Below are 10,100 nucleotides of genomic sequence, written 5' to 3'. Positions count from 1 at the left end.
ATATTTATTTAAAATGTCCCAGAATCATCTTATTTGTTTATTTATTTAAGTAAGCTCTCCGCCCCACATGGGGCTTGGACTCGCTGCCCCCGAGAGTAGGAGTCATCTGCTCTAGCCACTGAGCCAGCCAGGTGCCCCTGATTTATTATTATTATTTTTTTAAGCAGAAGGAAACATGTTACGGCAGCATTAGAGAACCTGGTGATTCAAGAAGTTCCCTGGGTGTGACTGTCGTGGAGAAGAATTCATCTCTTACCACAAATACCTGTTGATGCCTGGTGGATGCCCGACCCTGAGCCCGATAGAGTGGTGGACAAGCTATAACTGGGGGCTTAGAGGGCTGCTCCGTGGGGCAGTGGCCTGGGCTGGGTGGTGGTCCTGGCTTCAGCCTAACCAGCTGTGTGGGTGGCCTTGAGCAAGTCACTCAGATCACAGGCTTAGAGGTCACCTGGTGCAATGTCTTAGGTTACCCAAGGGTGCACGGTCTCTGCACCCCGCCCTACACCCTATGGGACCTCAGAACCCTCAAGTGTAAAATGGGAGCATTGGACAGATGACCTTGAGGCTCACTCTGGCTTTAATGTTCTATAACATTACAAATAGGAAGAAGTTCCAGGGAGGAACCTCCTCCTGTGATCTCTGTCATCCACCCTTAACACTGGGAGGAGGCGTAGTCGAGTCCAGGCCACAGAGATGTTTCTCAAACACATTCATGGTGCCGGGAAGGAAGGCACCTGGTCTTCCTTGATGCTGCAAAGTGGTCCCCAGGGGGCAGGGTTGGGAAGTGGGTCCTCAATGGGATCCAGCCCATTTCCCAGATTCTTTTTCTAACTCTTATCCTTTTTTTTTTTTTTTTTTTTTTAGGATTTATTGATTTATTTGATAGAGAAAGAGAGCAAGCACAGGCAGGGGGAGGTGCAGAGGGAGAAGGAGGCTCCCCACGGAGCAGGGAGCTTGATGCGGGGCTCGATTCCAGGACCCTGGGATCATGATCTGAGCTGAGCTGAAGGCAGATGCTTAACGGACTGAGCCCCGCAGGCCTCCCACCCCCAGATTCTCTTTCTAGACACTGGGGCTGCTCCACGCTGCCTCTCCTTCCTCAGTGCACTCAGATCTCCTGCTTGGATCTTTCCTCTCTTCCTCCTCACCTGGCACCTCAGTCCCTTGAGCTCTTTTGTTCTCCCCATGGAAGGCCCAGTCCTCTTCTTCCCCTTGAGGCCGTCTGTTGTTTGGCTTCATTCAGGGTGTGCCAGGTGGGGCTAGGAGAAGGAGGAAGGGGCTTCTAATCCTCTGGAGGGAGGGGAGACTTGCTCACGCGGTGTGGCCCGGAGGTGCATTGCTAGGACCAACTTCCTCATTGCAGGTCTCTTGAGTGTTCATGACGTTGAGTCCCCGTTGGCTCTTGCTTTGAGCTGCATTCGCAAAGGCCCAGTATCCTAGTTTCAGGGGCAGAATTTTAGAAATTTCTAAAAATCAGAGCTGCCCAACCGTGCTTGCCAGCAGTGGAGGAGTTTCAGCAGTGGTGGCTGGCCGCCTCCTACACGGGGGTACTGGTGGGGGGCTCTCGGCATACCAGAGGGCAGACACAGCCTCCACCCTGGGGGGGATCCCTGGTTCCTGTGTCTGCTCCCAGCACCCCAAGGGAGTATCCTTCTAAGTATATATTTTACTTCAGAAGCCAGGCGCCCCTGCTTCATAACGTGACACATGTGGTGCGTGAACCAGGCCTGGCAACTGCGTGTCTGGGGAGGGAGCAGGGACGTAGGCTGGGCTTGGAAATGCACCACTCGCCCAGATCCTGGATGCAGAGGCCTGGTTTGAGCGGGGTGGTGCCTTGTGGATGATTGCTGGGTTGCGCAAGAGAAGGCACTTGGACACCCTGTTTTTCTGTTTCATTTCCAAATCCTGGGGTGTCTTTTAGCCAACGAGGACAATAACACCTCCACTAGCCTCGTAGCTTCTCCTAGTACTGCCAAGTGCCTTCCTTAAGGTAGAGTCCCCTTGAGAAGCTCCACACTCCTCAGTCCTGTGTCTCCAGGCACTCAGACTCCCCATCTGGACCCCCCCTTCTTCCCCATCCCCCCATCTGCTTCCCTGGGAAGCCTTCCTTGGGTGCCCCCAGCGACCGTCCTGGCCTTGGAGTCCGGTCTGGGCTGCTTCCTTGCTTCCGGGCCGTGCCCAGCTCTCCCGCGGCCTGGGGGCTCCGAGGGCAGCATCTGGGCCTCCTCTCCCCTGGCCTCTGTCTTCCAGGTGTGTCGGACTAGGTCACCTGCCAGTGACAGACACAGTCAGGCCGAGAGCATCCTGCTCCCCGAGGCCCAGCCCAGGTCCAGGAGGGGATAAAAGTCTCGTGCTGGGGCCTCGGGGCAGGAACTCACACACCCGGATGATCCTCTGTCGTCTGCACTGTCTGCACTGTGTGGCCTTGTCTCCAGCATGTCCGTCCCCTCAGCCCGGGCCCCGAGGGGCTTCAGCGCCCGCTCAGCCTGCTGCGCTCGCTCGCGCTCGTGGGGCCGCGGGGGCCGCTTCAGCAGCCGGAGCTGCACTTCCTTCAGGGGGAGCAGGGGAGGCTCCCGAGGGGGGGCTTGGGGGTCAGGGGGAAGGCCAGGGGTGCAGTCTGTGGGAGCCCAAGGTGGGCCTGGCCTTCCCCTGTGCCCTCCCGGGGGCATCCAGGAAGTGACCATCAACACTGCTCTGCTGAGCCCGTTGAATATTGGGATCGACCCCCAGTTCCAGGTGGTGAGGACTCAGGAGACCCAAGAGATCCGGAGCCTCAATGACCAGTTTGCTTCCTTCATCGACAAGGTGAGGGTCAACTTGGCAAAGCCCCTGTCTCTGCCTCCCTTGGAGGAATGTTCTCGTTGGATTTGGGAATGGAGAAGTCTGCTCAGCTACCATTTTCCTTCCTTCCTTCCTTCCTTCTTCCTTCCTTCCTTCCTTCCTTCCTTCCTTCCTTCCTTCCTTCCTTCCTTCCTTCCTTCCTTCTTTCCTTCTTCCTTCCTCTCATGGGAGACAGAGAGAGGCAGAGACCCAGGCAGAGGGAGAAGCAGGCTCCGTGTGGGGAGCCTGATGCCGGAGTCGATCGCAGAACTCTGGGATCACGCCCTGAGCCAAAGGCAGGTGCTGGACCGCTGAGCCACCCAGGCGCCCCTGCTACCACTTTCCTAATCACTTCTGCAGCCAAGAGGTCCTTCCTGTGGTCTCACTGCAGTCTCTCTGATGATGCTGAGGCCCTGCTGTTCTATGCTAGGGGCTCAGGAGTGGAGGACGGTCGTTCGGCAGCAGGGAGACCCTCCCCTGTTAGCCATTCTGATCATTTTGATATGCTCAGAGCCTCCTGGGAGGGCCTGAGGCTGCCCCTGCCCAGGCTGGGTTGGGAGGTAGGGGAAAGGTGGGCTCACCGGAGGAGCCCCTGAGGCTTTACTTGCCAGAGCCTGTGGCCAGGGGTCCCACGGCAGCCTCAGGGAGCCTCCGCTCGGGCTGCAGGTGCGCTTCCTGGAGCAGCAGAACAAGATCTTGGAGACCAAGTGGCAGCTGCTGCAGCAGCAGGGGGTGAGGGACAGCCCCCCGGACCTGGAGACCTTCTTTGAGGGCTACGTGGCTCAGCTCAGGCGGCAACTGGACCAGCTCCAGAGTGAGCGAAGAGCTGTGGATGCCGAGTTGAAGTCTTGCCAGGACCAGGAGGAGGAGTATAAGGCCAAGTAGGCAAATCCCAGTGCCCCTTGGGGCCCGAGTGGGGCCTGGGAGGGTTTGGATCAGGACTGTCAGTTGGCGGGTCTCCCACATGCTGAGCTCCCAGACACACGTGAGTGGCTCCTCTGTGCATCCCCTTCCCTCTGATTCTCAGGGTGCTCCACCTGTTGCAGGTAAGGAGGCCCCACAGTCCCTGATGCCCAGGTCTGGAGAGCCTCGGTTCCAACAGACCCAGCTGTGAGGGCCTTGCTTCGGGTCAGGGCCGGGAGGGGCCTATTTTAACAATGCCTCAGTGGGTTTTTCCTCGATAAATTCCTGTTGAGCAGGCTGTGGGCCAAAGTGACTCAGAGGTTCTCTGGTCCCGGTGTTGTGGAAGGGAACCCATTCAGTGGGACCGTCCCCGGGCTTGTGGCATGATTCACAGCTGGGCTGTTTTTGGGTTCCCCACCTAGGTCACCCGGTGGTGTGGAGAGAGCCCTGGGTTAACAGGAGGCTTGGGTTTGGCGCCTGTGAGCAAGGGGGAGCTGTGTGGCCTTTCAGCTCCGCCTATCAGCTCCCTATCTGGAAGGTGGGAACATGCCACTGCCCTTCTTACCTCCCAGGGCCATTGGGAGGACAGCGTGGGAGGTGGAGTGGCTCCTGGGAAGAGTTCAGGATTGGGGCCAGGAGACCTGGTTTTAGATCTGCTTGGGCCACCTATCGATGACTTGGGCAAGCCATGTGATTGCTCTGACAAAAGCCAAACGCCCGCTTCATCACCTGATGGCTGTGAGCAGCAAGTGAGGAAAGGTGTTGGGATGTGCCGTATGGATGCGACGGAGAGTGGTCTCACGTGGTTGGTGGAGTGAAGACGGGCAGAGCCAGGACGCAACGATGACTTCCTGATAGGAAAGGCAGAGGCGAGGGCAGCTTATGTGTCCGTTGGGAGCATCTAATGGCCGGGGGGGCCGTTTCATGGAGGTCGTGCTCGGAGGAGAGGCATGGGCTCCGATCTCGCCACCCCGGGCAGCGGCCTTCTGTGCTTACCTGACAGGTATGAGGAGGAGGCCCACAAGCACGCCACGGCTGAGAATGACTTTGTGGTCCTCAAAAAGGTGAGGGGGGGTCAGGGGCTTCCCTGGGATCCTGAGCACCCACCATGCACAAAGCAGAGTCCTGGGCTGGGACAGCAGGGGGAGTGGGAGATCCTAACGCAGCATGTGATAGTGCACTGCCTTCGGGGGGCTCCAGGGGGATGGGACACCGGTGTGGACACAGGCGCCCCGGAAGATCTGATGGAAGGACCATGTGATGAGCTCTGGGTGTCACTGTGGGAGAAGGTGGGGAGGGAGTGGAGGACGCAGGACCGGTGGGGAGTCCTCGGGGAAGGCCTCCTGAAGGCGGTGTGTGCCAGGGTCAGGGAAAAGGGAGAGCAGGGTGAGAGGGGGCTGGAGGGGGAAGGAATGGGTCCCCGGGGTGGCCGTGGGTGAGTACTGGGAAGTGGGAGAGCAGAACTCGGGAACCAGAGCGGGAGTGGGAGTCCATGGCTTCTGTGTCCCTGTCCCCAGGATGTGGATGGGGTTTTCCTGAGCAAGATGGAGCTGGAAGGCAAGCTGCAGTCTCTGCGGGAGTACCTGCGCTTCTTGAGGCGACTCTATGAAGAAGTGAGGGTCCGCCAGGGGCAGGGTGGTGCTGGGGGGGGGTGGCCTGGAGGCGAAGGCCGGTTAGTGCGACCTGGAGCCGTCACTCAGTCATTTGACAAACAAACGTCGCGAACTTGCTGGGCAAAGGGCTGCGCTAGCGACCCCGACAGAACTCACGACGCTTTCTGCCGGGAGACGGCGGGACACACCAGCCCGAGCAATAGCCCGAGTAGACTGTGTGGCATTGAGAGGGCGATGGATGTGACGGCAAACGGGAGAAGTCAGAACAGGGCCGGGGGGCTTGGGAATGTCACAGGGGGTAGGGCAGGTGGCAGCTTCGCATGGGGTGGTCAGAGGGGGCTTCATTAGGAAATAAAGTTTGCGTAAAGATTGGAAGGAGGCGAGCAGTGAACCGGGCAGGTGGAGTCGGAGATTCCGGGCAGAGGGAAGCCCCTCGTCGTGCGCTGGTATCTTTGTGGAAGTGAGGCGGCCTCGGGGATCAGAGCGGGAGGAGGACGGGGTGGGGTGCGGTAGGGGGTCAGAGGAGTGGCGGGGACCAGGTGGTCTGGGGCTCGCAGGACGTTTACCTTTAACGTCCAAGCTGCAAGGGCCATTAGGCACCACCTCCCACAAGCCTCGTCTTCAGGTGAGGAGAAGCAGGGGGCCGGGCCTGCTCGACCGCCCAGCGGACTGAGGGCTGCCCCCGATGGATCCAGGGGGGCATGAGGCCGGGCATCGCGCCCACCGCCCCGGCCCCGGGGCCCCAGGGGAGAGGGAGCGGGGGCAGCTGGACGCTGACGCAATCGTCCCTGCAGGAGCTGGGCCAGCTCCAGACCCAGGCCGGCGACACGTCCGTGGTGCTGTCCATGGACAATAACCGAGGCTTGGACTTGGGCGACATCATCGCGGAGGTCGGCGCCCGCTACGAGGAGATCGCCCGGAGCAGCAAAGCCGAGGCCGAGGCGCTGTACCGGACGCAGGTGCGGGAGCCCCGAGGCGGCCTGGGCGGGCAAAGCCTGGGTCTCGCTGCCCGGGCCCCGGGTGCTCGTCCACTGCGGCCCCCTTGGGGCAGGTCTGATAACCTGCCCTGGGCTCCGGGGCCGGGTGGGCACGGCCACCTCCACCTCCGGGGGGGCGGCGGGGACAAGAGCAGCCCGACTCCCGCAAGCTCATCCCGCCCTGTCCTGGCTTCAGCGTTTAAGCCGAGATCCAAGTGAGGACGTGAGAGGCACAGAACGGGGGGACATGGTGTTTCTCACGGTCTTGGGGTCAAAGGTGAGGGTCCTGTCAACCAGTGGTGTCACCCGTGTCCCTCTCAGTACCAGGAGCTTCAGGCGTCTGCCCGGCTTCACGGGGACAGCATGAAGGGAACCAGAGTCCGGATCTCCCAGCTGCAGGAGGCGAGTCAGAGGCTGCAGGGTCAGATCGAGAACCTCAGGACGCAGGTGAGGCTCCCAGAGCTCCCCAGGCCCTCCCTTGGGCTACCTTTGTGCCAGGGTCCCCGCCAGGTGTGTGTGCAGGTTTGATAACCGGCTGGAGCTCTGGGTACTTTGGGGGGAGAGCACCTGAGGCCCCGTTTTGGAGGAACTTGGCCTCCCTCCTGCGGATTCCAGCCGAGGACAACTGCATTGAACAACTCCAGGGGGCGCTGCTCACGCTGCCTTCCATGGCCTGGGGTGCACCTTGCTTTTGGCTCCTCGGGGAGAGGGCCGATCCTTCCACTTTCTTTTGACTCTTACTCCTCAAGCGCAGTGGTGACTCTAGGGCCGGGGGCTGACTTTCTGGGTCCCGTGGTGGGGAGGGTGAGAGCCAGGACCCAAGGGCACAGGCGTGATGGGCAGTGGCGCTGGGGCTGGGAGTGAGCCCTCCTTAGGCAGATCTTTGTGCGGGTTGGAGGTGATGCCTCTGGGGCCTGGCATGCGACGAGAGGGGAGCGGCGGAGGGGAGAGGATGGCAAGGGCGGAGACGCGGTTTCTTGCTAGTCCTGGAGCCCTCACTCCTGGATGTCGAGGCTTCCAGACCCTTCACGCTTTCAAGTCTCTTTGCACTCCCTTTCCCCAAACCCAAAGAATCGATTTTGGGATCAGCAGAGGGTTGAGAGCTGAGACTACAGAGTCAGGCGGTTTCCCCATGCAGTTCGGCTTGACCCCCGGGGTGTGCACGGCCTCTGCATTCCCAAGCGGGGCCCTCCCGGGAAGCCCTTGGAGCTCAGGTCATTGGAAGCCCGGACTCAGTCTCCACCCAGCCCCACCTGGCCTCCTTGGGAATGTGACACGGGACCGAGATGAAGGTGCCCAGGGCCTATTATTCAATTTGCTGCCACGGTGTTTGGGCCCCTACCTTTGAATTCCTTGCTTTGGAATTCTCTGGGATGTCTATTAAAATGCAGATTCCTGGGTCCCTCTCAGGCTAAGGGCCTGGGTCTCTAAGGGGGGAGCTGAGAAACCCACTTGCTGAGCTCAGCTCACCCAGGTGATTGTGAGCGGGCAGTCTCGGCCCGGCAGGCAGCACTTAGGAGGCCGACCGCGTCCCCACATCTGGAACCGCTCGCCACACTGCAAGCTGCCTCTCCTGCGAGAATCCCTCTGGGAGCACAGCCCCCCCTACTCCTCCTTTTCCTGCACAAATGTACGGACTGGACTCCCCTGTGCCAGACCCTGTGCAGCCCCCAGGGCTGGAAGCGGGGGGCCAGCTGGCACCTGTCCCAGGTTAGGGACCCAGCTGTGCCACTCACAGCTTCTCTGACTCTCAGTTTCTTTATCCGTAGAATAGAGACGATGCTTCCCATCAACAGGTGCTCATGTACAGAGTAGGATAACGAGGCTGGAATGGGAATAGGAGGGAGAGCCCCCAGGGGATGCCTTCTTTCCTGATCCCGAGGCCGAGTCAGCGGGGTGGCCCGTTAGCTGGGGATGTTGCTCTCCTTTGGGGAGTTTTCTATCAGATCAGAAAGGTGAGTACGGAGAGCGAGAGCGTGCTCCTCCAACCAACAACTGAGGCACGTGGCTTGATGTGGTTTGATAAGAGGACAAAGTATTAGAAGTGGGGCTGTCCTAGAGCAATCAAGTGCCCTTAGGAGGACACTTGTAGGTAACGCTCCACGCAGCGGGACGGACAGGAAGACCAGTAAGTGCCCGGGCAGAGGTGGAGTCCCTCGAGTAAGGTGCCAAGGGGTGCGTTTCCTAACAAAGTGCCACAAACTTAGAGGCTTGAGGCACTGGACCGCGTATCCCCTCACTTCTGGAGGCTAGAAGCACGAAATCGGGTGTTGGCAGGTGCAGCCCCTCTGAAGGAGCTGGGTGGGGGCGTCCTTCCTTCCCCTTTCCCGGCCTCCGGTGGTCCCGGGCATCCTTGCCATTCCTCGTCTTATGGCTGCATCGCTCCATCCCTGCTTCCGTTGTCACGTGGCGTCATCCCCCCGTGTCTGTCTCTGTGACCTGTCATCTTTTTCTAGGGACACCACTCATCGGGGTTAGGGCTCATTCTACACATAGTATGATATCATCTTGAGATCCTTAGCTAATCACGCCTGCAAAGACCCTATTTCCAAATAAGATCACAGTCTGAAGTTCTAGGTGGACATGACATTTTTGGGGACACTATTCAACCCACTGTGAGAGTTAAGGAAGCAGAAGAGGCAATGCTTTCTGTCAGAGCGAGAGGAACGGGGCAGGGGGGGCCGTGGATAATTTTGAGCTCATGAGATTGTGGTCTAGCCACAGTAGATTCCTTGGGAGGCTGTACCGGGCTTGCAACCACTCTCCCCTTTGTTTCTACACCCTCCCCCCGCCCCAGAATGCCAACCTGCAGGCCACCATCACCGATGCTGAGCAGCGCGGGGAGCTGGCCCTCAAGGACGCTCAGACCAAACTGGCCGAGCTGGAGGCCGCCCTGAGAGCCGCCAAGCAGGACCTGGCCCGGCTCCTGCAGGAGTACCAGGAGCTCATGAGCACGAAGCTGGCCTTGGACGTGGAGATCGCCGCCTACCGCAGGCTGCTGGAGGGCGAGGAGTGCAGGTGGGGGCCTGGGCACACGGGAGAGGTGGGAGAGGAGGAAGGACAGCCACCAGCGTGGCCTCCTCACCGAGGGACATTCTGAGATTCCCTAGTGCCCCCACCCACCCTGCTGGGAGGGATTGACAATCAGGACTGGGGATTTGATCTGCTGAGAGGCTAAGAAGCACCTGGGGACCTATTCTCCGCAGCCTTTCTGAGCATTTTGTCCTCTTCTCCTTTCTCCCCCAGGATGTCTGGGAGGTGCAGCAGCCAGGTCATCGTCTGTGAGTATCGGGGAGCTGGGGAGAGTGGTCCCCTGGGGAGGACCCTGCTGTGACTCTGGTGCATTTCTTGGCAGCCGTGGGTGGAGGCAGCACCGTCCTGTCTGGAGGCGCTGACAGTGGCCTGGGGGGCTCTTGTGGCCTCGGAGGCGAGAAAGGCAGCTTCGGGTCCAGCTGCTCCAGCGTCGTGACTGGAGGCTCCACCATCACCCTGGGCTCCGGGCAGGGCCCTGTTTTGGCCTCCTGCTCTGTGTCCGGCTCCGGCTCCGGCTCCGGCTCCAGCTGCCGCACCATCCTGAAGAAGACGGTGGAGTCAAGTCTGAAGACGTCTGTCACATACTGAGTGACCTCGCAGCCACTTGCTCCTCATGCCTTCCCGAGCCCCCTCAGCCCTGCGCCCCCCTCCACCACCCACCTCCCTGCATGGCCAGCTCCGTGCGCGTCACCCACAGCGGAGCCAGCCCACGGGGCGCTCGCAGAAGCCAATAAAGTCGTGCCTGCTGGCTATT

At 60.1% G+C, this 10,100-nt stretch overlaps 1 protein-coding gene across 1 annotated transcript; it reads left to right on the top strand.

The window, feature by feature from the left end:
* Positions 1-2,436: 2,436 nt before the first annotated feature.
* Positions 2,437-10,027, top strand: KRT78 (keratin 78). Its single transcript, XM_041736491.1, has 9 exons — positions 2,437-2,805; positions 3,487-3,701; positions 4,727-4,787; positions 5,241-5,336; positions 6,131-6,295; positions 6,635-6,760; positions 9,111-9,331; positions 9,560-9,594; positions 9,669-10,027. Exons 1-9 carry the CDS (start codon positions 2,437-2,439, stop codon positions 9,932-9,934), a joined length of 1,554 nt encoding a protein of 517 aa, XP_041592425.1. The 3' UTR covers positions 9,935-10,027.
* The last annotated feature ends 73 nt before the right edge of the window (positions 10,028-10,100 follow it).

The sequence above is a fragment of the Vulpes lagopus genome, chromosome 21, assembly GCF_018345385.1.
Source record: "Vulpes lagopus strain Blue_001 chromosome 21, ASM1834538v1, whole genome shotgun sequence".
NCBI classification, from domain to species: domain Eukaryota; kingdom Metazoa; phylum Chordata; class Mammalia; order Carnivora; family Canidae; genus Vulpes; species Vulpes lagopus.
The sequence above is the reverse complement of the archived record's forward strand: the minus strand, read 5'-3'. Positions and strand labels throughout refer to the sequence as shown.

What these genes read in the sequence shown, in the direction of transcription:
- KRT78 (XM_041736491.1), top strand. Translation starts at nt 2,437, where the DNA reads ATGTCCGTCCCCTCAGCCCGGGCCCCGAGGGGCTTCAGCGCCCGCTCA. An exon ending in TCGAGAACCTCAGGACGCAG is followed by an intron (nt 6,761 to 9,110) that starts GTGAGGCTCCCA and finishes CCCCCGCCCCAG; the next exon opens with AATGCCAACCTGCAGGCCAC. An exon ending in CAGCAGCCAGGTCATCGTCT is followed by an intron (nt 9,595 to 9,668) that starts GTGAGTATCGGG and finishes ATTTCTTGGCAG; the next exon opens with CCGTGGGTGGAGGCAGCACC.